This window comes from Corvus hawaiiensis, chromosome 9, assembly GCF_020740725.1.
Source record: "Corvus hawaiiensis isolate bCorHaw1 chromosome 9, bCorHaw1.pri.cur, whole genome shotgun sequence".
In the NCBI taxonomy this organism is placed as follows: domain Eukaryota; kingdom Metazoa; phylum Chordata; class Aves; order Passeriformes; family Corvidae; genus Corvus; species Corvus hawaiiensis.
This window is the reverse complement of record NC_063221.1, coordinates 23538574-23555127: the sequence shown is the minus strand read 5'-3', so window position 1 is coordinate 23555127 and position 16554 is coordinate 23538574. Positions and strand designations below refer to the sequence as shown.

At 45.4% G+C, this 16554-nt stretch overlaps 1 protein-coding gene across 1 annotated transcript in view; it reads left to right on the top strand.

Annotated features, from left to right (window-relative positions):
* Window positions 1-16041, top strand: part of EIF2B3 (eukaryotic translation initiation factor 2B subunit gamma) — a 98735-nt gene extending 82694 nt beyond the window's left edge. The window contains exons 10-11 of the mRNA XM_048312628.1: window positions 5308-5411; window positions 15822-16041. Coding sequence (XP_048168585.1) covers window positions 5308-5411; window positions 15822-15874 — 157 coding nt within the window. The 3' untranslated portion in view covers window positions 15875-16041. The remainder of the gene's footprint in view (window positions 1-5307; window positions 5412-15821) is intronic.
* Window positions 16042-16554: the final 513 nt, after the last annotated feature.

Below are 16554 nucleotides of genomic sequence, written 5' to 3'. Positions count from 1 at the left end.
CTTCGGTATTTACTTGAGTGTATAACGTGAGATTCACAGTGCCTGGAGTTGTTCTGTTGGTGTGTGAAAGCATCTTGGTGTAAGAATGTTATTGGTGTGTAAAGCATGTTGATGAAGGCAACATTTTAGGTTCCCACGTTCCCTAGTAGTGGTTTTGCCTTTCTCCTGTTTTTTCATGGTCTTTGTGCCTCACCCCTGTGATCATGAGTCCCAGCCACCAGCTCACTAGCTAGCAGGGGATTCCTTGAGGGGTTGCTCATAGGTTTTAGAACTCTCCCTGACTCCTTGCCACCTCTTAGTGTTGTTAAGGTGCCTGTGGTGGCTGTTATCTTCTTGGTCAGGGCAGAAGGAGGTGTTGCTCCCAGGGGAATCCACATCTGTTACCCCTCAGTCAGCAAAGTAGCTGCCGAGGCATGTCACCCTTTGCTTTTAACTTGTGCGTCAGTCTCTCTGTTTCGTAGCTCTTCTGGAGGAGCAGGCGACCCGACTTCTTGGCACGGCAGAGCAGTACCAACAGGCTGTCCCAAGCTTTGTGCTCCAGGCTTTATTTCTTGTGAGTCTACAGTTTTAAGCGTTGCATTATAGACACCTCATTTGCTTTGCTGCCCAACAGAGATTATGTCGGGGTTTTGGCACAATTGGATTAAAGTACCAGGCCTGGATAACTTCTATTGGCATTTCAGGAGATTTGCTGTAAGGCAAACCTGTGACATTCATACCTTCCTAAGCTTGCACAACTAGGGCGAGAGCTGCAGTTGAGGTCTTGACCTCAGTTACTTAAGCCCCTTTCTCCCAGGAGCGTTCATCACTTTAATCACAGAGTCCTAAATAATCAGTGGGTAGCCTGTAATTAGGGGGTTGTGTCTTGGACTCCTGCTGCCTGCTCCCGGTGTGCTGAGCACTGCGTATTTTGATTTCCCGTTCCCCCAAAGGATGTTTGATCTCAGATTTACACTTTAGAAAATTAAGAAGGGTACGGCACCTCAGTCCCCTGGCAATCTTCCTGCTTTCAGTGGTAGGTGCCTTGCTTTGCCTGAGTATCACAGTGCTGCAGCGATTGACACACTTGATTTAAGAGTTTGATTTATAGACCGATACTTGGGCTGAAAGTCAGCAGTTCCAGGGCTGCATAAATCAGCCTGTCTCTGGGATTAATACTTCCTTATTTATAATTTCGACAGGAGATGGAATTCTTTCCCAATTCTTTACATTTCTTTCAGATGTAATCGACCACCCTGTCCTTTGGTTTAAAGCTATGTGACTTTGCCACAAATAAAGGGAGGGGAAAGTAAGCTGAGTCCAGGAATTGCTGTGCTATAAAAGCTCCATATTGTGTGCTCTTGGACTTTGCTTTCTCCCAGCTTCCTTCAAGCCCACACAAGAGATGGACTTGAGGTTTTTTTGGCTTTCTTCCCCTCCCCCCTCCCTCCATACATACGCTGACCTTTTAGAAAAATAAATAAAAGATAAAGAAGGACCTGGAATGTTGCAGAATGTGTGTACATTTTGCTCTCTGTTGTTTTCTGCTGGGATTAGTTGTTTACAATGGGGGAGAGAGGGAGGGCAGAGGAAGGGAGGTCTGTGGCCTTAACTGAAATTAGTGGCATTTCAGAGTGATCTTGTTAGGTGGTCTGCAGTTTAAAGACCTAAATCCTTGTAATCCCCCCATGCCTCCTTGGCCACTACTCCTTTTGCTCTTGTTCTCTCACTTTCAAAAAAACCCACCCCAAAGTCAGGCTCTGTCTCTCAGATATAGGCGCGTAGCGGACACACAGACATAGGCGCACACTCTCTCTCACATGCTCCCATTTGCACGTTGTACCTGTAGAACAAATTAATGCTTTAGCTACATCTGTTCCCACTACAGGACTGGGCTTGTAAAATGCTCTCTCTAGAATGCAGACGCACACTGAATATCTTTATTTATTTTCTGAAAAACACACAGCTGCCAGACTTTCAGTTTGTGATTACACTTAAAACAAATTCAAATTGAAATTTCAGCCGTAAATCAAATGCCCCAAATTAGTTCCTCTTGTGGGTTTGAACATGCTCTTTGGATTTTAAGGTCAGGAGATATCCATTTTCACCGTGCTGAAAAGTTTAAAAATATACTACATTTTCAGGGGAAAAAATAAATATGGTTTGCATTATAAAGCAGTACATCAATGTGTGTGTATGCACACACACAGCAGAGTTGATGAAGCTGGATGCTGTCAGAGCACCTTTGAGGGCTAATAGCACCTAATTGTTATGGAAGGCAGGAACTGTGGTGGCAGTTTAGCCAAGTAGACTACACCAGTGCCCTGAGATGTGATATTTACCCTGTAAGAGAATAAAAACTTATTCCTTACTCTTCATCTTGAAAAAATAGTAAAAATTAAACACACAAAATACTTCTCTTGGCAGGATTTATAGCTTTTTTCTTTTCTTTTTTCTTTCTTTTTTTTTTTTTTTTTTTAGAAAAAAGGCATTTACAAGTGGTTTCAAAATGGCTGTGTTACATCTGTCAGCGGGTGAAGGGAACACCCACAAATTGTGTTTTTATCTCTTGAAGTTTTGTTCCACTTGAGCAATAAAAGCCGGATTTGCTGCTGGTTTGTGTGATTGGGGTAATCTGAGCGTTGAGTATGGCTTTAAAACTTCTGCAGTTGTTGGGTTTATAAGTTTTAAGAAACTCCTGGGGTGGTGGAGTTCTTGGGTTTTGTTTTACCCTGGCACCAGGGAAGGGTTGATTTGCAAGCACCTGGCACAGACAAGTTCATCTGGGTTCCCTGGCCTGTCCCTCCCAACAAATGGTTTGGCAGGAACCCCCATTATCTTTGATGTTAATGTCATCAGCAGTTTCTTGGTTACAATGCTATTCTTTCTCGGGGAGTTGAAAGCCTATCCTCAAGTAGGCTCTGAACACACATGCAGTATTTTCCAGCCTGAACTCCAGACCGACAGCTTAAATCCCCTCTCTTTTGGGGAATATCCTCCTGCATGAGGGTAATACTGAGAGGTGTAGAGCACTCACAGCTGCTCTCATGCTCAGGAGAAGTGATAGATGGTGGGAACCTAAAAGTTTGCAGTGGAAAGCTTTCATCTGACTGGCTCAAAGCAACGGAGGAGGAGGTATTCTGGAGTGCACGTTTTGGATGGGAGCCATTTCAGTGGGAAATGAGCAACTTCTCCCATTCCCTTCACTAGTCCTATTGAAAGCCAAGTCAGGATGCAGCGGTGGGCAGTCCCACTTCCACTGATCCCTTCCCTAGCCCGGCATAAATGCCAAGTTGCTCTTGCTCTCAGCAACTGCTGTTGCACAGGATGATGGCCTGAGCTGCTGTGCGGGCACATGAGGCTATTGGAAAGGAAGCAGATTGTGACAGTGTGAGAGCAAAGACAGGCAGGGGTCTGCTGTGTATCTTTGCCGCTTTTTATCTTATTAACATGTTAGTAAAAACCCTGCCAAGGCAACCTGAGCTGGTTGCTTGTAGAATAATTGCTCATATTGCCTCCTTATAGGTCAGCAGAGGGGGAGTTTAAGTGAGTTAAAAGAATAATTGTTCAGAGGGGACAGTCTGTTCAAGGGGGGTCGTAACTGCGAACCACTGCAACTGAGGTCCAGTTTTATTGCTTTTACTCCTGCAGAATTAATGGTGGTTTTGTGGGGCAGATGGTTTCTGCTCTGACTCACACAAGCAACAGAATTGTAATATATTTAATGATAAATTCTTTGTACTAAATAATAATGATGTGTAAGCAGGAAAATACTATTAATTAATTTTGGAATCAGTGGTCTGGAGTGAGGATCGATGTTTCTCACTTCTGAGGACCTCAGCTGACTAGTGCTCCATTCAATACAGAACTGAGGCTAGGGCTTTGACCTGATACCAAAACCCCTCTGTTAGTTCAGACTCCAGGCTAACAGTTCCGTCCACAAGCCACACAAGACGGTGTGCTTCACTAATGTAGAGAGTAGTGGTGATGCTTGTAACCAAGGTGGGGAATGGCTACAGGTCATTAAACTGTGCAACTCACTGTGCAGAAAGTCACTGAAGCCAAAAACTTCTAGTTTTGACAGAGATCAGTTGTTGGACTGACAATATTCACAGTTATTGTAAATAATGTTGGCAGAAATACTGGGAAGCAGATATGAGATGCTAGGGTTGACAGTAGGATTATTATTGGGGTAATCTAGGGGGAGCAGATTACCTGCATCTCTCCAGGGTTATAGATCTCATATCTTCTTCCCAATCAGCTGGTTTCAATGTGTGTTAGTATTTTTAGGTACATCTTAGCTATGTTTTCTGTCCTTCAGTGACTCCTATCTACCTTTGCACATGTGAAAATAAGGAAAGAAATAATTTGATTCATAGCTATTTTTTTCTCTGTAGCTTTGAAAGAAATTACATTTAATGCTATTTAACACTACTCATCTTGCTGAGGGAACAGCATTTCAGGACACATCACAGATACTAGTAAAGGTTGACAAGTTCGACCTTATTGGAAGAAGGGGCTCAAAACAATGCAGTAACTCAGAATCTGTCAACAGAGAAGTTACAAACCCAGCAGTTTGAACTCCTTTCCTCTCTGGACAGTTGGATCAGCGGATTTGAAAGCTGGTTATTACAGATTCAAATACATTTTGGAATAAGGCAGCTTTTGCTAAAGTTCCATCCTGTGTAGCATTTCAGACTTAGTGGTGTCAAAGGCAACATGAGCATGAAGATACCCAAGGCAGGTAGAGTAGGTCTAGTGTGGGTTTCACTGGTTTAGTACTGCGGAATAATCATGTTTGGGTGCTTGAATATAACGTGAACAAAGCCAACCAGCTGAGCTATTGATCTGCCCCATCTCTCTACCTTTTCTTAGTGCCTGGCAAGCTGGAATGTATAAAACTGCTCAGCAAAATTTTCAGGGAAAGGACTGGGCTGCTGGTCCTGTTTTTAGCTGGGGAGCTGAGCAGAGAAGCCACCCCCTCAGTTACCCAGACTGTCTGTGGAAAATACAAGACTTGATCCAGGTCTCAAGTCTTTATTTATTCAGTTAAGTATTTATTCTGTTGAGGAAATGTAGAGGAAAGCTGTTCTAACAGGAGGTAAAACTGCAAATGCTTTTTTGCAAACCCATTCTGACACCTGGCATTTAAGTTTTTCCAGCAACTGGCTGTGAGGATCAAGAGAAGAATGGAATTTTTGAGAAAAGAGCTGAACTGAACCTACTTACAGGATCATGTCACAGAGTCATTAGATATTCCAGTGGATACCTTTGTTTCGTACCTGTCATTTAAATTATTTTCTTGCTTTGCTTGTGTTTGTGTTGTAGGTGCTGTCTTCAGGGCAGTGTTATTTGTCATAATGCTGTGATAGAGAAGGGTGCAGACATCAAGGACTGTTTGATTGGAAGTGATCAGAGGCTGGAATCCAAAGGTAAGTTCAAAAGCTGTATTTACTGTGCTTTTGTAGTAATTTTCAAAACTTTTTCCTTGAGATTTTACTCCTGCTTCTTCATGAAGTGCCAGTAAACTGTGGCAGTTCTACAGTGGGGTGTCCTATAATATCAGGATTTGTTTTTCATGGGAAGCTTCTTGGCATAAGTTCAGGGACTTGCTCCTCTGAAGTTGGCAGCAAAGCTCTGTTGTTCTTATAAAGAGTAAGATTGGGTGCTGAGACAGTCTTTTCCCAGAGACCACAATTAGATCAGCCTGAGGTTGTCCTCAGCAGAAGGAGCCATTATTTTGACTAGTAATCTTTGTCAGTGACAGGGGCAAAGCATGCAAACTATTGATCACCCAAACATCCTTCTCTGTAGATGCACCCAACCCACAGTGCCAGTATGCTCCCATTCACTTTGCTCTAAGCAAAAGCTTGAGGTGGAGCATCATATTGGGAGCTGCTCTGCTCAGTATGAAATACAAGGGCAGCTACATTCAGATCTGCTTTACTGCCATGAGGTGCTATTTTGGGGCTTCAGAAAGGATACAACTACGTGGCCCTCATTTATACAAAGTTCAGCCATCCAGTGGGAGTGCGCGTGGTGAGGGCTCGGTGGTAACCGCATGAGTGGAACTGTTGATTTCCTGCCCTAAGAGATAATGGGCAGGAAATGGCTGTTTCAGTGACTGCATCCCAAGCAGAGGCTTTTTAATGAATATTTATGGTTGGGGTTTGGCAGGTCCCTGCTCCAGTGTGTAGACTGAGGACAAAAGTGAGTTCCTTTGCAGGCTCCATGTGAAGTTATTTAGTCAGATCAGGATTTATTTGCTTGCTTTGTCTTTGTGGGTGGATTCCCAGTTGTAAGTGTCTTGATACGGAGCAGAGTTTGAACTTAATGTAGTAGAGTGTAACCTATTGTCAGCTTTGCATATGACAAATTTTCCTTTGAGTTGAAACTAAAAGTAAAAAGGACTTATGAAAACAAAGTATTGATCTTGCAGTTTCAAGTCTCTGATACTGTAGGTAACACAGTGAGTTCTCTGTGGTCTTGGTCTCTGTGTGACTGTGTCTACTCACAGCTTTGCCCATCACATCAGTCTGAATCGGTGTCCCTTCTGGGGTTCATTGCCCCCTATCACAGAATCATTTAGGTTGGAAAAGTCCTTTTCATATCATCAAGTCCAACCATAAACGTAATGCTGCCAAGTCTGCCATTAAACCATGTCTCCAAGTGCCGCATCTACACATCTGCATGAATCACCAGGAGAGATGAATCGGGTCATGTTTGGTTGTTAACCTGCAGTGTGAACTATGAGGACATGGACTGTAGATTTAGCTAATATTTTAGGAAACAGGAATGTATTTGATTTCTTTAGTAGATGATACCAAACAAAAATATCACCCTTTGACCTTGCTCACAACTGCTTCAGAAGCATCTTCCAGGGTGCAGAACCCAGTATGGTTGATCATAGTATGAAAACTGGTCTTTCTTCTTGGTTGTCCTTGTCATCCTTGCCTGAATATTTTTCAGGGTCTGTAGATGTGTTTGCAGTGAGAGTAACAGAGCTGTACCAGTGGTTCATTTGCCTATTCTTGAGAGTCTACTGCTCCCCTCCCCAAAGCTTAAACCCACTCCTTGGGTTAACTAGAGGCTGGGGGCCCTCTAGTTAAACTGTTTAGAAATGTATGATTGACGTTAGCAGAGACATATTCATATGATTATAAATACACCATTATGCTGAGCAAGAAAAAATAATAAAGCTTCAGTTCATTTTCCTGCCTCAGTTTCCTAACCATTCTAGAATTTCTTTGGGCTGGGGGTCAGGTTTGCCTCGGTGGTCTGTGATCTGTCTGTGAAGTTCATGACTTATTTCCTGCACTGTTGAGTCTTTCCAGCCCAGCATGTCTCTTCTGACCTTGACTGGTCCCGTAGTAAACCGGGTCTTCTCTTTTTCGCTGTGAAAGCATGCCATGACTTTCTTTCCCCTGCCCAAGACTTCCTGTATCTTGTGCCAAGCTTTTGGTGTGGCCCTGTAAGTCTGTTTCCATATTGCCCCTTTCATCAAGACTTTGGCTGTGTTTTTCTGTTTGGTAACTTTTCCTTCTTCAAACTCGAGCTTCCTTGGCCAGGTTAAGAAAAAACCTAATTCTCTTGGGTAGGAGCCACCTTTTCTTGCAAGCTGATCACCCTTCAGCAGACATAAGCAGTAGCTTATGCTGGCTGCTGACCCTAGTCTGGGAGTTACATACTCCAGTTTCTGGGAGTAGAAACCTCCTCAGCAAAACTGCATACACCTTCCCAGGAACATTTAAAAAATAAAAATACAGCAGTCCCTTATTCCAGAGCATCAGCCAGGATTCATCAAAGGTAGAAATATCCCTGAATCATCCTGCACAGCCCCAAGCAGATCTAACAGTTGACTTTGCTGCAGAACTGGCTGTGTGCTCCCTGCTCTACCATATGAGTCCTGGCCACGCTGCCCAGGCAGCTCAGGGTACAAGAACTCTTTGAGCCAGTGGTGCACTGACCTCCTTTCATGAAATGAATTCCAGTCCCATGCAAGGGGGATGGCAGGAGAACAGTTACCACAAATGACAGGCAAACTTAACTTAAACCAGCTCTCATCCTTCTCCTTCTGCAGAATAATATGGACATATTTAGAGTGGTCCAAATGGTACAGCTGGGAGTAATGGGGTTGAATTAAACACAATTTAGGTTGGCTATCTGGAGCATTTTCTTAACGATGTGGTCTGGTAGGCTGTGGTATAATCTCCCTGGGGACGTGGTGGGAGACCTCATCACTTAATAATGGGCTTGGCAAATGTCTGGACACCTAAATGGAGGGAATACTCCAACACTGGTTACTGGGATAGATCAGAGGCAACCTGGTACTTTCAAACTAAAAAGAAAATTGGAGACACAGGAGTGCAGGTGACTGTCAGCAATGTTGTCCCAGTCCTGCACTGACTTCAGCCCTGTCACAGCACTGGCCAGAGACGGTATTTTTAAATGTCTCTGTTGAAGTCAAGGTATGGTGTTTTATTTAACTGCTGGATTTGCAAGCCATGCCTCCTGAGAGCCCTACTATTCTCCTACTGCTTTTATTACCATGCCTTGGAAGCATCCACTTTCCTTCCTCTTTGATATATTAAGGAATTTGCTAGCAGAGAATTAACAGATGGGCTTTGTGAAAGCTACCTCACCAGGTAGCAGTTTGAAAAACATGTTGGTACCTAAGAAAAAGGCAGTAATTATTAGAGGGGTAGGAAATGGCAGACAGCATTCTGAAAGAACATAATTGCACAGAGCATTCAATCACTGTTTTGAAGACAGTTATTAGGATTATACTGCAGCCTTTTTGATAAACCTGCTTTTAAAGAGGAGCTCAAAAGCAGCATGTGCTCAGTGAAGTAGGACTAGAGAGAGGGAGTGCTGGTGATGGGGCAGTCACGGAGTCAGATGAGCATGAAGTCACTAAGTACAGCTCCAAAAGGAGTCTCTCAGCCAGATTCAGCAGGGAGAACATTATACATCTGGCATAAGTTAGCCAGGAACAGGCGTATATGGTAAAGCGGCCTAACCTTTCTTCAAAGCAACACCGGGAACAGAGACAGTAAACACTCATACAATGTATAGAACTAGCAAAACTGATACAAAATTCACCACCTTATCCCTTGCTTTCATCTCTGTTGTCGTTGGGGCAGGGATGTTTTATTTGCGTATTTATTTCCAGCATCAGCCATGGGGCTCCAACTAGATCTATGTCCTACCTGATCTTGACTCCTGCTTCACAGCTCTCCACTATGGCTCTGTCCCTGCACCAGGCTCATCCCAATTCTTGCCTTCTCTTTAGTTTTCCTCCTAGTCTTTCTCCCAAAGAGACTTTTGTTTTTCTCTCTTACTCGGTTATTCCCAGACACCCACCTGACACCTCTTCTGGTCTGACCATAGCTGCTATTTCCAGTCCCCTTGCCCAACAGTCCCATGCTCCATTTTTCATCTGGCAATCATTCCCTGACTGCTTTCATTTGGACTGCATCCCTTTCTGTCATGCCAAGGCAGGCTCATACTGGGCACAGGAGGGGAGTGCTCCACTGGTCCATACAGCTTGGAGGAAGCCCTGCCTTCCTCCTGCACTTCCATGGTCAAGAGTGCTCACTGCAGATAGTCTCTGGAGTTTTTAGCTGCCCTCCTGAGAACACGTGCAAACTTGAGGTTTTTTTCAAAGGCTTATCACAGAGCAAAAACTGTGTGGTTTCTCACAAGAAGAGAAAAAGGCACATATCCAGTAAGGACTGGCTCCCATTTCCAGTCATTTTCCAAGTCCTGTTCCAAGCTTGGAGTCCTAGGACTTCTCAATGAAACAGAGTTAGATTGTTTTATTTTAATGAGGGCCAAAGAACACATTTTTCTCTAATGTCATCCTCTGAAGGCAGGTATGTTTTATGAAACCTCCACATGTGAATGGGTCCCTGCTTGTGAGGAGGCTTCACATGAGCCAAGATTTAGCAGGATAGGGACAGAAAGGAATCGAGAGACTTTCTGATGCTCTCACTGCATTCAAGTAGGGGCGAGCATCTGCTCTTGCAAGATGCTGAGTACCTCCTGGTGCAGTCTTCAGGAACTGAAAACACTTAGCACGACACAGGGTCGGGATCAGAAGGCATGCTGCTGTGCAGATGGGAGTTATGAAAGCTCATGAAGAACAGACACAGACTAAACAGTGCACACATGTATATTGTGCACAGGGGTGCAAAATGAGCTGGAGGTGATGTAGGAATGGTGTGAATTAATAGCAAAACTGAGAGATCTATAAGATTTCTCCCCAAAGTAGTTTAACTACTGAGTGTCCATGACAAAGATATTGTTGGCAGTTAAAACAGGCATCTCTTAAATAGTTGACATTTTTGTTTCAGAGACTGTGCAGTGACTACATTGCTAGCTAATCCTAATAAGCCTCCTTTCCAAGTTGTATAAAAATGGTTTATGAGTTCTGGCCTTAGCAGTGGCGTAAAACTTCCCTAGAATATCCATCCAGCGATGCTTTGTCCTCCTGTCTGCCATTGGGGACTGTCACACTTGTGCACACTGTCATTCCCAGCCAGGCAAGTTAAGGCTTCCTGAGTGAGCAGGTTAAATGTGCTGCCACATTCGCAGCATGCTGATTGTGAAGTCTACCCATAAGGCAGCAGTTCATAACCTTGTGGAAATATTTTTACATGCTCCACGCAGAGAAAATAACTACTTCTGCTCTGCTAGAGCTCAGCCACATGAAAGAGCCAGGAAGAACACCCCAATGGATGCTGAGAAAGGAAAAGGATCTGTGTCCAGTGCTGCAGGCAAATATGGCACCTCTGCCATCATATCAGGGAGTTAAGATGTGGACAGTCAGACTTGTTTTGAGATCCCTGCTTGCACTTGCTATGAGGTAGTGATAGCCCATGGGAGCACCCTAATGGATATAGTCCAATCCCTTCTCACACACTTTGCTAGGACTCCCTCCCAATACAAGGACTTCAAGCATGTCCCCCTCCCCAAGGAGCTTGCTATATTAGGCACATCCCGAGCTCTGGGTCTCCTTTTCCCTTTGCTAACCTTTCTTCTAAGATCCTGACTGATCACTTTCCCATACATCTCTCTCCTGTTCCTTCACTCCCTCAATCTATCTGCTCCAAGCCACCGTAAAGTCATCTCTCATTGGACACTGAATTCACTGTTACCTTTACACTCTCAAGACACATCTAGTTCTCAGAAGGGTTTGAAAGCAAAGGGATTAATTCTGCTTGAACTGTGAAAAAATCCTCAGCTGAACCATGGGGCCACCAGCACTGAGAACTGGTGATTGTTGGACATAAGGCAGAAGTAAGATCTCTACTGCCTGCCTGTTCTGTGGGCTGAAGGCCCCAGCTGTGGACCAGAGCTGATCTGCCTGAAGCTACCACCAGCCCCCTGGATGAGCCGTACATCCCACCCTGGGAGCAGCTGGAGCACTCAGCTCATGGGGAGCATCGTTGCTGGCGACCCGTGGGCTCAGCTGATGGCTGCACAGCAGGGCTGACCTGGCACCTCGGAGAAATTGTGAGATGCTCCTGGCCTTAGGGGCCACAGTGTGGTCGCCCTGGTCTCCAGCAATCATGTAAGTAAAGCTTGGCTGAGGAGAGAACAGGCCTTAACTGGAAAGTCCCACTGCTCTGTAAACACAAACAAATCAGCCCCCATCACCTGCTTCCCTTCTTTATCTGTACATGTAATTTAAAACACCCTCCAGCCTCCCAAAGTCAAGCTTCAGCTGCTTCCCATCCCCTTAAGCCCCTTTAGTTCCTCTCCCCCCGCTAACCTGGCTGCTTTTCCAGAGCCAACCATCACTGCAGAGACAAGTTGCTCTTCTCTCCCACTCTCTGATCCTTTCTGTCCTGGGTGAATGTGGTGGGAACCACCCACAGCGTGTTTTCGTGCATGCGTTTCTGCAGCCACCCCTCCCCCACGCCTAGTTTTTTAAGTTAAACTATCTCTTGCTTTAAAGAGAGCAAATACACAGCAGTGGCTTTCATCACTGCTGTATAATAGAGCAGTAATTCTGTGCCAGGGACTGTTTTCTATTTTATTTTAAAGGGTTTATAAAACAGTGTATGTAATTGAGTGAGTAAACTGAACGTTTTCTGGAGCCCCTGAGGGCTGAAACTTCGTGGTGGTCCTGGGCCTAGGCCCTAACCCTTTTTTTTCTCTCTTTTTTTTTTTTCCTCCCTTTCCCCTCCTTCCCCTCCTCCTTTACAACCCAGCGTTGCCACCAGCAGCAGCAGCAGCAATCTGTCTGGGGCTAATTGAGCAAACAACAAGGAGATGCTTTCACATGGCTTTTAAAGGAATGCTCCGGCATCCCCTTTCTGTGAGCGGCTTGGCAGGAACCTGCCAGGAAGGCTGGGGAGCGCTGGGTCCCCGGCCCCCAGCCTGCTGGTGGGGTTTGTGCTGGGCTGCGCAGTCATTTCCGCCCCTCTGTTTATTTGCATTACAATTTGTTTTTAGCCAAGCACCAAAAGCTGCTCTGCTCTCTAGCTCGCCTTGTGCGTATGTTTTTAAGGGGCTAGTGTACAGTATGTGTAAACAAATGTCTTCCCAAGCAGGAACACATATATAACGAGTGACAGGTTTTTGATTTACACTCAGTAAAGTCTCCGTGGACACTCGGTTCAAGCACCCAGGCTGACTTCAGGCTGGGCTGCGTCAGCAAGTTGAAGCAAAGTGCTAATCAGGAGGTTGAATGTGTTGATCAGCTCTGGATTTGCTTAGCACCAGATGCTCCCAATCTGAGAAGATCTAGTTGAACATGATTTAAGGTTGAAGAGTCCAACTCTTAAGGCTTTCTCAAAGTCCTTTCTCTAATCCTTCTTCTTTCTCTGTGGGCTGAATGCATCTGTAACCCTGCCAGTGTCAGATAAAAGGCAGCCTGGTAAGAAATCCCTAATGGGGAGCTGGGGAAGGAGAAAGGGAGCTGAACAGCAAAGCATGTGAGGTACTTCTCCCTCCTCCCCCAGAGTTTCAGGCAGAGTTTCTGCAGGAACTGAGCTTGCTGGTACCAGCCAGAGCCACTGGCAACTGGCAGCCACGTCTGATAATGAAACGCTATCCACAGCTCAGCTCTCTGGCACACACACTGGCGTCTGAATTCCCTTCGCTCCACAAGGAGGGCTTTGGGAATGGAAGAGGGAAGCAGGGTGAATCCTTATCTGCCTATCGCGTCCCCTCAGGGTGCGGAATGGGGCTTTGTTTCTAGCAAAACCATTCCCTTTATCGCCTGAAAACTTCCTCGCGGATTTTAGACAGGCAGATTCATGTGTTTTCTTTAAGCCTTTACAAGAAGAAATGAATTTGGTGATTTCATGTGAGTCTGAGGTAGCAGTGACATACCATGTGTGCCCGCTTTGGGGAATCTGGGCCACAGGGATCAAGGAGGAGATGAAACAGGCAGAGGGATGAGAGATGAGGGAATGTAGGCTCCAATTTCCCATGTGGCTTTGGCTGCTTAAGCTCCCTAAACTCACTGCTGCCTTGGTTTCCCCATCTGTAAAACATGAATGTTCTTACTCACCAATTCTCAAAAAGCATTTTGAACTCATCAGGTGTAAAATACAAGATACCATAAGGCTGCTGCAAGCACGTCAGTGCAAAATACAAATAGTTGGTACCACCTCTGCAGCAAGGTATGTGATAGGACCCATCCCAGCTCTGCACATTTAGGACCGTGGAGGATGCTGTCTGAAATGAAGCAAGAAGTTCCTTATTAAAAAATATTGCTATAGATAACCTATATATAGAACCATAAATTGACATGGCTCTCTATAAGCCTAGATGAAGGCATGTTTAATCTGCAGAGGCATAATGTAATTACTCTCACTGGATGGTAGCCAGGGTCTTATTCACATCATAGAAATCAACGTGATAGGTAAGTCTGCTTGGAGGAGGTTCAGGAATGGAGTCACAGGAGTTGCTACAGGGCCTGTTTGAGATATATTGGGAAAGTTGTTGGGGGTGAGGAATGTTATAGCAAGAAATGCTGCAGGTTGGATTTGAGGTACTTGGCAAAGCTGTGTGGGGTCCAGGACGGGAGGAGAGAGGCGCTGAAGGCTGGACTTGGGGCTATTGGCAAGAGCTGTGCTGGAGAAGTTGTGTGGTGCTACCTACATCATGCTTGCACCTGGCACTTGTACAGTCAGCCCCTCATTTTCCTGAGCACTGCATCCACCTCTGCTCATCCTGCCCAAAGTGCTGGAGATTGAGCTCCAGGATGTTAGTGTGAGGCTCCAGGATTAATTATCAGTTGATGATAAATACCTTGAGCAAAGAGCTAAATGTCTCAATCTGATGCTGCAGGTGAGAAGCAGCCCCTTGATCTCCTTATTTTAACCTTCACGAAGGGTCTCTGAAAGGAAGTGGTGTGGCTCACCCATTCTTAAAGTCCCTCAGGCTGAGGAGACTGCATATGATCCATATGATTATGGGGTTGAGGTTGTACTGAAAAATTATCTTGCCACAGTCCAAAACTCCTTGAAGTTTATAGAGCAGAATTTTATCAATTTTACTTTACTGGAGCAATGGTTTGCATGGTACAAAGGTTGCATCTTGAATTTTAAACCAAGAGAAGCATCATGTTGGCCTGGCCACTTTGGGGATTGCCAGGGATTTCTTCATTTAGCCAAAGGTGGCATATTTGTTGTTTTGCAACAGTCTTGTAAGATCCACTCCCCTGAGGGGAGGAGTTTTAGGTGAGTAAATAAAACACATCATTTTCATCATCCTTGGCTATCCACCCCCACTGCTGTGTAAGGTGTGAGAGACACCAGAGCCTCCATTGGTGTATCCCAGCACCTCACAGGCCTTGACACTTTATCCCAGGCTCCAGAGCCAATTATTATTCCTAATTGCAGGAGGTAAGATGAAGAGCCTAGGGGCACAGGACACACCACGTGAGCTCCACCTGAATAGGTGTCCAGCTCCTGGAGTGCAGTTTAGATTCACCACCTCCCCCACAGTACCCTGAGGACACCCACTTTGAGCACACCAGCTTTGTGTCATGCTCTTAGGCCACACGCTTGGGTTTTTTAGGCATTGGGCTTTCAGTTGCGTGTTTTTATTATTTTGGCTTTAGATCCCTTATTTGCAGTCCTTCCCTGACAAGCTGCTTTTGCATTTTAAAGGGGAGGCTCTTTCAGTACAGTGCATTAACAGTACTGGGGCAGGGACTGGCACATTAATGTGTCCACTGGGGCTGTGCAAAGCTCCTGGGAACAGGCAAAGGAGTGACCTTGCAGAAATTGCCCCTCCAACAAATTTGCTCCACAGGACGGCCAGGTTTAAATTAAAAAAAAAAAAAAGGCAAAAAACAAAACACAAAAAAGCTCTTGTTTTTAAGCTGCCAGGGCTGAGTTGAGATTGCTGAGAGGATCTCACACTGCTTTGGTGATGGCCCCCTGATGCTTAGCAGCCCCTCTCATCCCCAGCCTCCAAGCAGTTTGGGGAAGACAGTGCTCTTTAGGGCCAGGGTGGATTAATGATCTTTAATTTTATGTCCTATCTCCATTTAGGATGTTGATGGTTCCTTGCCTTGACCTAGGTGTACACCTGTCAGTAGCAGCTGTGACTTCCGTAGGGCCTCTCTTGTTTATTAGTGACACATACATGTGAAAACTCTCATTAGTGAAATCTCCTGATGTTTAGTCAGTTGTTTAGGCTTTCACCATGTGTGTGGGATACTGTCGGAGAGATGCTGGAGTCCAGCAAATCTCTGTTGGAGTTCCCCAGAATCTGCTTTTCTCATTTGTTTTAAAGTTGCAGGTTTGAAAAATGCAAGGTCTGAAGCTCTGCTGCAAAACTCAATTGCTCTTCTTTTCCTCCCTCTATCTTTTCAGCCAAACATGTTAATGAAGTCATTGTGGGCACCGAACAGCTGATGGAGATATAACCCAAGTAGGTTTTAAAGATGATTTTATGGAAGCCAGCAGCAGAACCAGATGTTCAAGCATCGTAAGATCATCCGTACAGATCAGTACTGGCATGGTTTACCCTGTCATTGCTCCTTTCCTGTTCGGCTTTAAATTTATGTCTTAATAAAGAAGTATTTGCAGAGCAGAGTGTCCGTCAGCCCCTCCCCCCTCATTGGGATGCGCGCGGGTTTGTACCGGGTTATATCTGTTCCTGCGCGCCCGGCCAACGCACTGTACTTTTCCAGCAGAAGGGAGAGCAGGGACCACACAGACTGTGCCCACTCCAAAGAATGACTTAGCTGCCCTCCCTGCACTGTAAACCATGTCCCCGCAGTCCTGCACCACCGTCCCTGAGCCTGGGAGAAAGTGCTCGGGATGCTGCTTGTGCATCTCATCAACGCAGCAGGCGGACGGCGAGAACAGCAGCAGTGCCAGCTGCTCTTTGCAGCCTGGCAGCTTTGCCAGCCTCCTCCTCCTCCTTGCTGTCACTCGTGATGCTGCCCCACAGCACAGAAGTGTTTAATCTGTGCCTCTTCTCCTCTGTAATGCAGTCGAGGAGTTTGGCACCCATTTCCATCAGGGCTGAGTTTGGTCTGATACTTTGAAATCTTGCCCGAGAGCAAGTATGTGAGGGCTGGTGGAGCATGAAGGAGGCGTG